General features: G+C 60.8%; 1 protein-coding gene across 13 annotated transcripts in view; it reads right to left on the reverse strand.

The window, feature by feature from the left end:
- Positions 1-14,786, reverse strand: part of Hdac4 (histone deacetylase 4) — a 258,092-nt gene that overhangs the window by 35,458 nt on the left and 207,848 nt on the right. For all 13 annotated transcript variants that reach the window (XM_004868416.4, XM_021247427.2, XM_087209562.1 and 10 more), the window contains 6 exons: positions 13,795-13,911; positions 13,516-13,714; positions 11,885-12,108; positions 5,486-5,743; positions 4,322-4,508; positions 2,341-2,474 (listed from right to left, as the gene is read on the reverse strand). In XM_004868416.4, coding sequence (XP_004868473.1) covers positions 2,341-2,474; positions 4,322-4,508; positions 5,486-5,743; positions 11,885-12,108; positions 13,516-13,714; positions 13,795-13,911 — 1,119 coding nt within the window. The remainder of the gene's footprint in view (positions 1-2,340; positions 2,475-4,321; positions 4,509-5,485; positions 5,744-11,884; positions 12,109-13,515; positions 13,715-13,794; positions 13,912-14,786) is intronic.

The following is a 14,786-nucleotide window of genomic DNA, read 5'->3' on the forward strand; positions in this document are numbered from 1 at the left end:
GGCTGCAGTGGCCCTGGCTGGGGAGATCATGCTGCTGGGTGGGTCTCTGTGTCTTTGACCCTGTCCAGGCAGGGTCTGGGTGTGCCATGCTCGGAGTGGCTGGTAGGCGCACAGGAGTCACGGTACACGGGGTCAAGAAGAACAGGGAATGTGCATAGCAGGAAAGGTGGGCAAAGGCAGCGGCCAACTGCCCCACCTGCTCAGAGGCTGGGCCCCTGCGTACGAGTTGAACTGCAGTGAAAGATCCTAAGGGAGACCAGAGGCGGAGCTCCTAAACTAAAGTGAATGCTAGCATGAGCTACAGAGGAAGAATAATACCTGTCCTCTCAAATACTCGAGATGGACAAAACAGGAAGCGCTGAGACCTCCCACTGGCCCATGTGCCACCCTGGGTATCAGCACCAGAGGGAGGTGCAAACGGCCCCACCCCAGGGCCAGGCTCCACTCTCACTACTGTCCCGGGTGGTTGGGGGCTGGGAGAAGCTCGGGCATGGCCATCCGGCTATTAGGCAACCAGCCTGGGCAGCTCTGCTCTACCACCTCGGGAGCAAGGGCCCAGCTGGCAGCCTGGTGGTGACACGAGCTCCCCTGGGCTGGGCTCGCACAGAACCCCCCGCCCAGGAGGGCAGCACATCTGGGCCGGAGCCTGTCCTGGCATTTGCGGCACTACTGCTGATTCTGAGCCTGAGCTTGCTCCTCTGCAAGCCCTCCTCTCCCCAGGGTCCTGCGGCCCTGCTCAGTGCCTGGGCCCTTCACCCAGTGGCCTTGTGTCTGTCTCTCCCCACTCTGGCCTGGCTCCTGTTGGCTTTTCTGGCTGAGAAATGGCTCCAAAATGCCCCTGGCTTGAGTGGGCCCTCCCAGGAAGGGAGAAACTGAACAGGGCAGACAAGAGGATGGGTGTCAGGGAACCTCAAGAACTCCTTGATGCCCAGGGAGGGCTCCGGAAGGGGAGGAGCTGGCCATGAGGAGGATTTTCCTCTCAGCTTTGTCCGCTAGGTGATGCTGCCCCCCAGTGGCACAGCCGTCCTGGCCTTAGCCCAACATTACTGGTCACAGGGTCACCCTCCTCCGGGACAGCACTTCAGGAGAGAGGTGCGGGCTGGGCGCTGGACCCTGGTACCCCGAAAACGGGGTATCACCACTAGAGGTGGTAGAGGAAGCTGGGCCAACACCTGAATACCCGAGCTGGTGAAAGAGTAAGGAGGAGGGAGAACAACAGGGAGTCGGGATAAGGAAGCCCGTGGTGAGGTGCTCTGCACTCCACAGCAGTGTGGGCTGCACAGTCCTGGCCAGGTGGCAGCCAGCTACTCTGGGGCATATTTGGACAGCGTTCTCTAGTTGGTAGGAGCCCTAGTATGTGTGTGTAGGGTGTGGGGCCTCTTCTCCTGGGCACTCCAGGGCAACCCCCACAGTGGGCCACAACGCTGTCTGGGCCACCAGCTACCTGCCACGGGCCCTGCCTGCACACCTGGGCTCCAGCAGGGCCGAAGGAGGCAGGGACCTCCACCCTAGCTTCTGGCCATGTCCTCTTGCTCTGGGGGCCCAGCCTTCCTGTCCAAGGGCCAGCCTAGCCATCACCACTGCCAGGCACAGGGAACATGGGGACTGGACAGAAATACAGCACCACTGAGACCCTCGTGTGTGACTCCCACGGGCAGAGGGACCAGGCTGCCCCTGCATTAGGCACTGCCTTGGGGAAGTGGCATCTGCTGGGGAACCGAGCCCAATGGTCTCCTGCAGCCTCTGTGAGGTAAGAGCACATATTTCAGTGAGAAGCCAGCAGGCCCTCGAGGGGAGCCACTTCCTCAGGGTGAGGGCAGGGCGGCGGGATGTCCACAGGGGAGCCTGGGCACTGCTAGGAGGCAGTGGAGGGAGGTCTGCCAGGGCCAGGCGTGGGTCTCAGGAAAGCAGCCTTGGGCTCTGGCATGAGGGGAGGGGCCGCCGGGTCCCTGACTCAGTGGTGCTGAGCTGCTGGGCCTGGGAAGGTGAGAGGAACCAGGCACAGGGCCACCCATGCCCTTGGCCTGTTCCACACACGGCCGGCTCCCCTCACCAGATGTGGTGTGCTTCACAGAGCATCGAGAGCCAGATAAAGCTCTTCCCTTTCTCAGGTTCCTGCCAGCCCTGGGCAGTCTGCTAGGGCAACAGAAACACTGGGACTGGCTTCTGGACAGAGGCCTGCTGGGCTCCCACTGTGCTGATCCTGGGAGGTGCTGGGTAGAGCCGCCCAGCCCGTTCCAGGCATGGAGCCCAGACTCCGCCTGGCGTGCGTGTGGTCTGTGGCGGCCACCGAGCGGGAGCAGAGCAGCAGGACACCCCAGCCTGGCTCCCGGCCCTCACCTCACACTTGCTGCGCAGGCCGGTCTCCTGCAGGCGGGACCAGATGCTCTGGATCCTCCCAGCGTGCTCGGGGTGGCTGTTGGTGTTCCCACAGGCGCACTGGTGCTTCAGCATCAGCGTGTCATACACGAGGCCTGCAGGGAGGCGGGTGGTCACAGGGCTGCTGTGTGGTCTGGGGGCACTCAGGCCCACAGGGCAAGTGCCGTGCGCATGGGGCAGGTGGCAGGAGGAGTGTTGATGGTGCAGCACGGAGCTCTGCGTGACAGGGGACCATGGGGCCTCCAGGAGCAGGAGATGATGGTCCCTCCAGGCCCAAGTCACCCGGTCATGGCAGCCTCTGTGAAGTCACTCTGGGAGCAAAGTAGGCCCAGGGGGCCCCTCCACACGGGCCTGCTTACACGGGCAGCACGGCACGGCGGGGTTGGGCACATGTCAGACAAGCTCAGGAGGCACCATCACACCTGCTTTCCCAGGTTGGGCACGGGACCCCTCAGCAGGCAAGGCACCCGCAGGGTCTGCTGGCTGGTTTGCATCTGCCTGGGCTGAGGACTCGGGAGTCATGGAGACCCGGCTGCGGTGTAGAGAGCGCTGGCTCCATCACTTCCGTGTCTGTCCCCAATGTCACTCTCCCTGTTTACACTCCCTTCCTGAGGACAGGCGGGCTCACCTGGGCACGTGTGAGTTCTCACACCTCCAGCTCGGTCTCATGTGCTGTGCTAGTGGGAATCGGTCCTTGTACCTAATGGGCCTGGGTGCACTGGCAGAGCTAAGTGTGGAGGATGAGACTTCTGGTGAAAAAAGAAAGGCGGCAGTGTGGCTGGTGGGTGTGGGGCCTGGGAGTGCGGCCAGCAGGCGGGCAGGAGGCTGCGCTCAGGAGTCTGCGATGGCCGCACCACACTCGTGTGAACACACCTCCCACGTGTGTGCCTGCACATGCAGCTGTCCTGCCACTCCAGGCACAGACCCGGTGAGAGCTGGGGCGGGCCCTGCACACCACTGCCTTCTCAGGTGGGAGAGCTAAAGGGCCCGAGGAGGCGCCGCTCCGTGCAGCAGGCAGGGGCTGGGGCACGGGGCCGGCTGTGAGCCCAGTGCACCTGAGTCCACCTGTCCATCGGGCAGGCAGAGGGGTCAACTGGGGGGTGAGCCCACACCCCAGGCTGCACTGGCCCTTTCCTCGGTCTCCTCGTGCCTTCCTCTGCAGGGAAAGTGTGCTCATCTATCCACAGATTCGCACCTGGACAGGGCATTAGCAGAGCAGGCACCTGAAGTCGCCCGCGATTACCACAGCAGGGCAAGTCTACATGCTCCCTCCTCCGAGTGGGTCAGGCTGCGGCCGAGGCCTGGGCAGGAGCCACCCAGCGGGCTCCGTGGCCTTCTGCAGTTTCCCTCCTACTTTTTCTGAAAAGCAGCACTTTAATTTTGGGAAAATGACAGCCAAAGTTTTTCTCTGAACAGGAACAGGATCTCAAGACTGGAGAAGAATGTAGCCATCTTCAAGGCAGGCAGGAGAATGAGACACTTTCTGAGGCATGGGAAGAATGAATCATTCTGTTTACATAACATTTCCTTCACATGCCATGAAAAAGAAGTACGAGCTCAGAACACCATGGAGAGCTATCGCAGTTTCCAGCTTATCCCTGGCGGCAGTCTTGGGAAGCTACCTTCCTCCACCAGGGCCAGGGGCCGGGCAGCTCTGGCAGCTGTGGGCCTGGGGCCAGGTGTCCAGCCTCCACTGCCCAGGCTGCATGGGCACCATGCCTCTCCTTAGCTCTCACCCTCAGCACTAGGTACCTTTCTCACCAAGGCTGCAATGGCTCCAGCCCGCTGCCTGCCAACCACGGACAGAGCAGGAGCCCCGAGTGGCCCACGTGGACCCTAGGAATCTCTGGGACAGGAAGTGGGCTTCTGAGCCCATGACTGCCCCCAAAGCCAGCCGCAGGTGGCGCCACAACCCCTCGAGCCCCGCGCGCAGCAGCATTACCTGTGGTGAACCGCGGCTTGCTGGGGGGCTCCTGGACAGTCACAGGGAAGGTGGCAGACGCCGGGGAGGACTGTGCCCGGGACAGAGGCCGGTGGCTGCCGAAGGACACAGGGATGCCTGCGGCCTCCATGGATGCCTGGTAGGTCCTCAGCTGGTGGATCCGCTGCTGCTCCAGCAGGAGTGCTTGCTGTGGGAAAAGAGTCACTGGCTGCTGCCTGGACCCTGTCACCAAGCCCACGGGCATGGGTGACACGCATATGCTCTCACTCAGCCACCGACAGGCCCTGCGCGGCACACGTGGCCACACTCCGAGCAGGCAGAGCACCCAGCAAGGGAGACACAGCCCTGCCCTGAGGTCATGGCAGCCCAGTGTAGACACTACAGCACAGGCCATGGCCAAGCACCCCTCTGCCTGCACGGTCGGGGCTGCAGAGGCAGAGTCTGCCTAGACTCTGGAGTGTGCGGCTACCAGCAGGGCTGTGCACCCTGCAGGACCCTGGGTACCAGCTGAGGTGCCCCCATGGGAGGCTGAGTGGTACTGCCAGGCGAGATGGAGGGAGGCTGTGTGGGCCTTCCACAGCAGGCAGAGGAACTGCCCCTCAGCCTTCCAAGGGCTTCCATGCTGTCTGCAGGACAGCTTCTAACCAGGGGTTCCAGCCTGTCAAGTGACTATTCCAGTATTTCTCTTCACTTCTAGTTTTATTTTTCACTGGAACTTAAACCTCCCTGGATTTCTTCATCAGTCTCTCGTGACTTTGGTGACTGTGTCAGTGCCTGAGCATCCTACTAGCTTTCTGTATCCAACTCATACCATTTTTCTGGATCTGTACGACTGGTCACCAGTACCTCCTGGGCCCCCAAAGCTCCTGGCTTCTGATCAGCTTGCACACCTCTGTAATTCACCATCAAATCAAGTTCCCTGTCTCTCCCCAGCTTTAGTGGTCAAGCCTAATCCCACATGCACAGGGCTCTGTGCTAGTCTGCGGCTACTCTGCAGAGACGGGGACAGTGCCTCGGAAGGGCAGTGTGCAGGGTGTGTGAGTGTGCTGGCCCACACCGGCCAGAAGACGGGCGAGGCCTGGGACAGGGCAGTGTCCCTCCAGCAGAGGACACAGCCCGGCACACACAGGGCCGCCCGTGCTGCTTGCTGCTCCCGATGGGCACCTGTCTGAAGAGCAGCTCCTGATCAGTGGGTGGACGCTGGCCAGGCTCTGCCTCGCATGAGGGCTCCACCTCCTCCTCGTCACTCTCGATGGGCTCCTGCTTCACCTGCACGCCGCCCAGCGCATGTGCCTCCTTCTGCCCCGGAAGCCGGTCCAGGTAGGGCTCATCCAGCAGGGCCTGGTGCTCGCGGAGCTCCTCCTCCGTCTCCTCGGGGTGGCTCTCGGGCTGCCGGGCCGGCTCACTGGGTTTGGGGATGATCTGCAACGCAGAGGGACAAAGGAAGTTCAGACCTTGGTCAGCAGGCCGGAAGAGGCTCCACATAGACTCGGCACCTCGGGATGTGCAGTCAAGGGGCACCCTGTGCCCAGCCCCGCAGGAGCCACCCAACCTGGGCCTCAGGTGCTCTCCACGGCATGGGGACAACTGCAGCAAGACCCTGGCTCCGGGAAGGGGAAGACTGCAGGGTCCTGGGGGTCTAGCACGTGTCCCTCGCCTGCCAGGCAGACAGCTTGGGGTGAGCTGCCTACAGTTCAGGGAGCATGGGGCGAGGCCAGGTGACATGTGGCAAGCCACCCAGCAGGACACCCCGTGAGCTGGCCAGGGTCCCCAAGGGTCCTCACTCCAGCAAGGCCCAAGCTGGCGGGGCACTGATGAGGATGTGACTGGAACGATGGCTGCCTGAACCGCTCCCTGCTTTGCCAGTGGGGAAGGACACCCTAAGACTGCGGGCACACAGCCTGTCACTGTGCAGCAGCGGAGCCCACTGGCCCTCAGCGGGACTGCACTGCTAGAAGAATCATCTGCACAGACTCCGCTTCCGCAAGGACATGGCACTAGGGTGCCCGACCCTGAACCAGGGTGGCTGCATTTGGAAGTCCTCGCAAACTTGCTGCTGGACTCCACGACCCCCTCGCCCCCGCCACCCGCGCCGCGGACAGGCTTGGCAGACACGGCCTCAGGGTCACTGCTCCATAACCTACCCAGGGTCCTACCCTGGACACACAGGGGGTGCTCTTGCCCCTCAGTGCTCAGGATGGTGCTAGAGACTTCAGATGGCCGAGGGGCTCGGTCTTAGGGTTATCCCCTGGCTTGGGCCTGTCCATCATTTTAAGTAAGGTGTGGCTGAGAAGCCGAACCTTGCAGACACGGAACACATCCTCCCCTCCAAACCCGGGCAACAAGTGTTCATCAGACAAGGCTTCTACCTGCACGCGGCGTGAGCAAGCGGGGCAGAGGTGCCGTGAGCCCTCGGTCCAGGAGAGGGCAGCAGTCAGGGCCGGGAACCTGAAGCCACAGAGGCAGAGCCCACCCACATGGCAGACAGGGAGATGCCAGTCCCTCAGGGGGCAGGTTCCAATGACCTGATGCATACTGTCAGCATGCAGGTGTGCAGGGCAGGGAGCAGAAGCCAAGACACATCACTAGCTTGGCTCTGGAGAGCACAGCATGTGTGAGGACCGGATCACCCCACTGTGCCAGGTTTCAGTCACACCCCCACAGAACCAGGAGAAACCTATTTCAGAGAAATATGCTGCCGACCCACGCAGCTGCACAGACATACTCAAAGCAGTTCTAAGAAGCAGGCCATTACACATTCTCACGGGTAGTGGTTTGGGGGTTCACGGTCACTGCCAACTTGCCAACCCCACCCTCCTCCTGTGCACCCTGGGCCTGTGTGAAGGCAGGGAGGACAGGAGCCCGGGGGGACCCGTCCCGCCCGGCAGGGGCGCTGGGCATCCCCTCAGGGCTCTGGTGGGCATTCGCACCTTGGCCTTTAGGACACGTGGCCGTGGAGTCCCTGTGCTCTGCAACCTGCTGTCCTCGCACCTGTACAGTGTGAGTGGTAACAGGAGGAGGTGAGCCGCAGGGTTTATGGGGGTCTGCTGAGACTAGGCCTACAGCTCACTGCCACGGAAAAACAGCAGGGGACAAGGAATCTGCAAAGAGCCGGGAGGAGGCTCCCTGGAGGAGGTGGCAAGACTGCTGCGAAGGAAGTCGGGGCAGAGGAAAAGAGCAGCCAGGAGAGCCTAGGAAGCACCCTGCGCCCTTGGGGAGCACAGGCAGCCATTGTGTCGGGGGACACGTGTGGGAAAGCAGTGGTCACGGAGCTATAAATGTGGGCATGGCGCCCAGGAGGGGGAACAGACAGGGCCCTGGGCCGCAGGGCTCAGAGTACTGTGCACAGAAGGGACGGGCTGGAAAGGCTGAGCCTGAGCACGGGTGGGGACCCAGCAGGACCTATGAGCCGCCCAGCCACAAATGAGTGTGGCTTTGGAGACAGGTGAGGACGGGAGAGGAGTATGATCAGGAAGGAACAAGCAGGTGGGCCCAGGGGAAATGTGGTCACGGGAGCCCAGGGCAGACTCCGGGGACTGGATGAGGCCCAGAGGAGCCGCCACCTCAGACACAAGTGCCCCGAAGGAGTAAGAGGCAGGGGCTCGCTCCTTCGGCCTCACTCACGCGCACGCGCACAGGGGAACGGGGTCAGGGTGTCTCTGAGGGCGACCCCGCAGAGTGCCCCCCGAGACCTGGAGCCAGCCTGCTCCCTCTAGGAGCCAGGGCCCCTGCAAGGGCCCTCTGGAAGGCTCAGTTCTGAGTGCACAACAGTGGCTGGGCAGCAAGCGATGGGGACAGCCGAGAGAGGACAGTGGGGTGGAGACGGGTCCTGGCAAGGCTGAGGTGGTCACAGCAGGAAACTGGGTGTGTCCCTGTCAAAGGAGGGTGGCCGGGCTCTGACCCTTGTCTCGATGTCTCAAACCCAAAGAACAGAGCAGCATAAGAAAAGCCCAGAGTTTGCCCTTTGTCCAGGGGTCTGGAGACAGACTCGGAGTCGGCCGTTCCTCCTGCTACGAGGGCAGCTGCACCCCGACCTCTCCTCTGTGGTCCTTTTGTGGCACCAGGTGTCCCCGCTGTCTCTTTACCTTCCTCCCCTGGCAGTGGACCTCAGGGCCCTTCTGTCTTTGAGCTCAGACTTGCCCGACGTGCTGCACTGAAACGCCCGATCCGGACGCGGGTCCGTCCATGTGCCAGACTCAGGAGGGTGAAGGTCTCCAGGAGCAGCAGGGTGCAGGTGGCAGTGTGCGCTCGCAAGCCTCGGTGCGGGCTCCTGGCAGACGCCCTTTCCTCACCCACAGTGCTGACTGCGGTGGCGGCGGGCGACTTCCATGTGGGGAGGGGAGGCTGCGGTTGTGGCCATGTCGGCCTGCAGGGTGGCTTAAGGGTTAAGTGTGCGAGGGCCTCAGCCTTCCCTTTTTACTTTCCTGCTCTCTCCCACATTACAAGGTTTCCATCTCCAGGACAGGTCCTCTGCCTGAAGGACTTGAGGGCCCCGGAAGACGGCCAGGCCCAGCGACAGCTCTGCCAGAGGGTGCAGGCAGAGGGTGTGACCCTTCTAGGTTTCCGGAGAGCAGAGCCGAGCCCCCAGACCCTCCGGTGGAGCTCTGGGTCTCAGGATGTCCATGAGAACAGCCCTTCCACAGCAGGAGGTGACATGTGCTGGCTCCTGCCAGGCCGCAGGCGGACGCTGGGACACTTCACATCCTAGGTGCAGAGGTCCGGAGGGGGCCCCAGCCACACCAGGCTGCCCTCCAGAGGATACCTGGCAACAGTGCCACCACGGCAGTGCGGCAGCTGCATCAGAGCCCTGCCTGTGAGGAAGAGCAGCTTGCAGCCCACAGTGCCTGGCCTGCAGGGCTCAGCAAAGCCTGCTTCTCCCCGCCTTTGACACTGCATTCTTTTCTCCAGGGGCCAGCTGTGGCAGAGCCGGCCAGCAGGGAAGCAGTGCCAAGGCCAAGACGTGGTCATGCGTCCTCCAGAGCGTCATGGATGCCAAGAGCCCCCTTTTGTCGGCTAAGTAAGAACAGATGCACCTCCACGTTTTTAAATGACAGCCTGGAGTTCAAGGCCAAAGCAAGCACACCAGCATTTAAGAACAGCTGGACATGCTCGTGTTGAGAGCATCCAAACAAGTCCGTGTTTCCATCCGCACTCGAAAGGAGGAGTCATGCTGAAGGCAGACAACTGACGGAGGTGTCACGGTACCAGAGTCAAGCAACAGGGCTGTGGACGGAAACTGCTGCAGCAGTCGCTTTCAATCCAGTGGTAAAGAGCCTCTGACAGAGACAAAAAGGCACTCTGCCTGACACCAATTCCTGCTTAGGCAACGGGGCCATGCAAGGAAAGCCGGACGTGGCAGCAACCAGGGCCACCACCAGAGCGCAAAGCCCATGCACCCTTGGGTGCCCGAGGTCCCTCAAAGTCCCTCACTGCACATGGCGTGGAGCCAGCAATGGTGCTGCAACATCTGTACTGGGTGAAGGCTGAACGAGCAGCGGGCCAGCGAGACTACTGCAGCCCCCACTACGTCCCACCCAGGGGCAGTCCCTGGGATGACCTCCTTAGGACCAGGGCAGGATGCTGGTGCGGTGCCAGGCAAGATCAGTATCTTCCCGAGCACCCTAAGAAAGCAGTGTGTAAACGTTTCAATCAGCTGTCATGCGCTTCCATAAATCAGTCATGGAACAGAATCCAGTGAGATTTCCTGGTCTCTAAATCGCTCTTTTCAAGAATAAGCCACATGTGAATGGGTGTTTCTTGTCTTCCGCAAACCTCCTACCCTATCACTCAGAGTGACACAATGAAATTAATAAGCCTCAGCTGGCATGAGAAAGACAGACGTGAGAGTGCGTTTGACACCGGAAGTACAGACACTTGGCAGGAGCCTGTTTCACTCCCAGCAGTGCCTTTCCTGTGCAGAGGAGGAGCTGTTCGGTGCCCCCTCTGACACACTCAGTGCTGTCTGGCATGAGGGCCTGCAGGGCTGGGTGGTGAACTTCTCCTGGCGGGCAGGGGGGAGTGGATTAGGGTGCCCGCCTCCCTGACTGTGCATGCCCAGCCTGCAGCAGGGACACCTTGGGGTGGACCTGGGCGGGAGCCAGTAACCACAGCTGAGAGATGCTTTGTGAGGCAGCCCCTGTCCTGGACACTGGAGAAATCAAGCCTCTGCCTGTGGCGAGGGAACTCTGCAGATCCCCTTCTGAGCTGTAACCAGGGGTTCGAGAGAAGGAAACAGGAGCAGCATCTACCCTTGAGGGGTGGTGGTGTGCAGGGAGGCCCTGTGTCTCAGGGGGGCCCTGTGTCTCAGGGGAATCCTGTGCCTGACCTTCCAGGAGAGCCTCTTTCCTCCCACCCTTCAACAGTCCTCTCCTCCAGAAACAAGACCCTGCCACAGGCAGAGGAGCTCCCACGGGGAGGGGACAGGTGAGAAATAGTTCTGTCCACCTCCAAGCTGGCCATGAGCTCTGGAAGCGCCTTCAGGAGTTCCCTCTATCATCTAGCCTTTTGTTTTCTTCTGAAACAGCTTTACTGAGTACGCAGTAGTTCTCCCTTGTCCTCCGTGTCCTGTGGTCAATCAAGGTCCAAAACATTAATGAGAAAATTACAGAACTGCACAATTCTTAAGTTTAAAATTGCGCTCTGCTCTGAGTTGTTCGATGAAATCTTGCCCCAAGCTGCCTCTTCTGGCCCAGGACATGTGCCACCCTCTGCCCAGCACATCCGTGGCACATGTGCTGTCTGCTCCCCTGGCTGCTCAGTCACCGCCTCGGCTGTCATTCCGGCTGGTCTGACACTGGCTCACCATTCCAGGCATGCACTCAGGGCCTTAGGGTGTGTGGTCTCCGCCCCCATGGACGACTGAACTTGAGAACTTTTTCATCCCCTGAAAAGCAGCGCTGTGCCTGGCCCTGCAGACCAGCACCCCTTCCTGTCCCTATGGACGTGCTGGTTCCGGATAGTTCCTGTGAACTAAGCCACTCTTCGTGTGGTCTCCGTGCCTGGTGTGATGTTCTCTACCGACTTATCCCTGTGAATGTCCGCCACTGGTTGGCGCTGCGTACCCCTGCTCATGCCTGGCCTGGACAAGGGCCACTCCCAGGCGTGCAGTGACCGTTCCACCTCCTGAGGTGTGGGCAGGCCGTCTTCATAGCAGCCCACCTCTCCTGTCCGACCACATGCTTCTCCAGGCGCCAGCACGGGACCAAAGTGCCGCTGAGTGAGCGCTTGGCATTCCGCAGACCAGCGCACGGCACTCACCAGCCTACTCCAGGTGGAGCCGAGACTCCCGGACGTCGGTGGGCAGGTGGACCCCTGTGGAGGCCAGGCCCATGCCTCTCAGCAGTGTGACAATGCTAGGTCGGCTGGTGGCGCGTGTGTCCCAGAGTTGGGGACTGTGCGTGGCGGTTTAGGTGAAGATCTACTTGGGTAAGCAGAGAGCCCAGGAGGAAGAGCTGCGGGCACAGCCTGGCCCCGGCCCAGCCCCACCCCCACCCCCGGCAGGACGCAGAGGCCGCAGACCTGCCCCACCTTGCTCGCCCACAACCTGGCCACGCCCTCACCCACCTTGCCCATGTGCAGCTGCTGCTGCTGGAAGTGCTGCTTGTGCTTCTCCAGGAACTGCTGGTGCTGCTGCTGGATCACCAGGTGCTGAAGGGCCTGTGCGCTCTGCGGCAGCGGCGCCGACTGCGTGCGCCCCAGTGGGCGGTGCTGCCGCAGCTTGTGCATGGACGGGGACACACGGTCTGCGCCGACCAGGGGCTGTGCGTGCAGGGGCAGCGCACCCAGGCCTGGAAGATAACGTGGAGGAAGAAGCAGTGGAAGGTGAAGAGGAGCAAGGGGTGAGAAGGCTGCTGAGTAACCATGGAGATGATGGTGCTAGGCACCTGCTCGCCCAGGGCCTCCTCCCTTGGTGCCGCAGGCTGCCTGTCAACGTGTGTGAGCTTAGGCTCTGGAGAGCAGAGGCAACCAAAGGCCAGGCCCCTGAGGGAACAGCAGGAGTCCTACCTCAGAGGCAGCTCCCGGAGGCCTCCATTGTGGCTCCCCGGGGCCAGCCTGCCACTTCTCCCGCCTGTGTCCAGCAGCTAGATCCTCCCCGGAGGAGCGCAGGAGACCCCAGGGGGACCAGAATCAAGGTCAGGTGGCAGGCAGGGAGAGAAGGGCCCAGGTGATGCTGGGCAGGATGGGTGGGGCTGCAGGCGAAGGGAGTGTGGAAGACTGCAGATTAAGGACAACCAAGCCGAGAGTCACCACCTCCACCAGAGGCCAATGCTGCCTCATGAGAACATGTGACCTGTGTGACCCATTGCACAGATGGGAGGTAAGGTACTTGGCTGCACGCGACTTCAAGCATTTAAGAACAGGCGGGAAGGGACCCTGCAGTGGCAAGTTGTGGCCCACAGGTCAGAGACATCACTCTCCGGGCCAGGCACAGAAGGCCCCCTGTCTACATGGAATGGACACGCAGGGCTGGGTGCACCACTGCTACCTTGATCCACGACCCAAAGAGCTGAGTATTCAAGGGGGATGAAGAAGCACGTGGCGAGAATGGAGAACCACAGCTTGCAACAGGACCAACCCTAGCCAAGCCAACAGAACCGAATCCACAGCCACCGGCCAGCGTCCTGTGACACACGGAGCACTGGAGCAGGGCCACCACAGGAGATGGAGTTATGAGGAGCAGCTGAGCCGGTCTAGCTGTAGATCCCTACCAAAGCCACACCTGGCTGGAAGCCAGCCACCAAGCCAGGGTCAGCGTGCTGTGACAGCAGCTCGTCCTCGTGTCACAAGAAAGAGACATGTCCCCACACTTTGGAAACATGCTCCATACAGTGGTCCTCTGCAAGCTCATAACAAATTCCCTATTTTCCTCTAAGTTGCATTTTTCTAAATATACCCATCATCAGAGGGCGCATATTTATAAAGTATTTTGCTGCCAACAGAAACCAACTATCTGTCTAGTTCAATGATGAGCTTCGCGCACTTGCTGAGTCCCATCGACACTAAAACACAAATCACAAGGCCCAGTGAGGCCCTGGAGAGGTCACCCGGGTAGCTGGTGCCTGCTTTTCTTCCCACACCCAGCTTTGCAAGAGCCTCGTTCCCCACTGCAGTGGAGGAGACGGGTCACGTGACAGGGCCCCTCACATGGTCAGTGGACAGGCCTCCCCTCCTGCCCAGCGCTGTGGGGTGCTTACCTGTGACGAGGGGGGCCTGTGCGGGCGGCTGCTCCAGTAGGACCATGTGCTGCAGAAGGGGGCTGTGCGCTGCCCCGCCGTCCCGCTCCAGGGGCGAGGCGCCCAGATAGGGGCCCAGGTGGGTGCCGGGGAAGAGGGAGATCCGCTGCTGCAGGGCCGGGAGAGAGAGCCTCTCGGCGTCCTGCTGGGCTGCTGTGCCCTGGAAAGCACAGCTGTGAAGCTCAGGCCGTGGGGATCCCCACGCCACCAGCCTCGCTCAGACCCGTGGGCGCCACTTACTGCAGAAGGGCCAGTGGCAGGAAGTCCCAGGGTGATGTTCGGCAGGGACGGCGATGTGTAGAGAGGGAGCGGGGCGACAGAGGCTTCTCGAGTCACAAGTCTGTGTGCCAAACTGGTCTGGAGAGAGAACACACGGTGAGCGTCACCCGGGTTGGGTCCCCGACGGCCACACAGTGGCCTTGCCCCCAGGGGAGGGCGGGCCGTGGCCCTGGGGGCAGAGGGCACTGGGCGAAGAAACACGCCAACAGACGGCAGCACGCCGGTGAGCGTCCAACTGGGAGCACACCACCAGGGAGCAAACACGCTCGCACCCGGCCCACAAGTTCACTCCCCGAATAGGAGTCCTCTCGCCACCTTGTCTGTCATCACCTATTTTTGCCCAGTTTGCTTACTTACCACAAAGGTATCAGAAGAAACTCTGGGATAATTCATTAAAAATAGTTTTTGTAACTGAGAATGTCTTTTCAAAGATAACATCAAAAGCAGAGACTAAAGAGGCAATGAGTGAAAAAAGGAAAAAATTCCTCTTGCGAAAGCAGGCAATGGTGACAACAATATTGGCAATGTACAGGGCAAAGGCTAATCCATAAAGAGTTCGAGATCAGAGAAAAATTAATAGTGAGAAAAGCACAGCCCACGAAGGACCAAAGAAACCATACGAGAGAGAATAAACTCACAAGAAACACTCGTTACCATCAATCTGAAACCATTTAAAGACTTCAGAAGCGACAGTGCCATCTTGGCCCAGGGAAACAGAAGTGCACTGTGGTGGGTGGTGAACGCCCGAGCTTTCTGCAGGGCACGGGGCACTCTGCGTCCGTGCCGCGAGCCGAGCTGCGCTTGGGCCTGAGACCCCACTCCCAGGACATTGCTCAGAATGGCCCGAAGGAAGTGACCCACGTTCTGACCTGCACTCAGGTGCATGTGCACCCTGGACACGCAGGAGCTGGGAAGCATCCCGAGGATGGTCGCTTGGACACTCTTTTGTGATA

This window comes from Heterocephalus glaber, unplaced genomic scaffold (assembly GCF_053883595.1).
Source record: "Heterocephalus glaber isolate CG9 unplaced genomic scaffold, H.glaber_assembly_v1.0 deba00001004, whole genome shotgun sequence".
NCBI lineage: Eukaryota > Metazoa > Chordata > Mammalia > Rodentia > Bathyergidae > Heterocephalus > Heterocephalus glaber.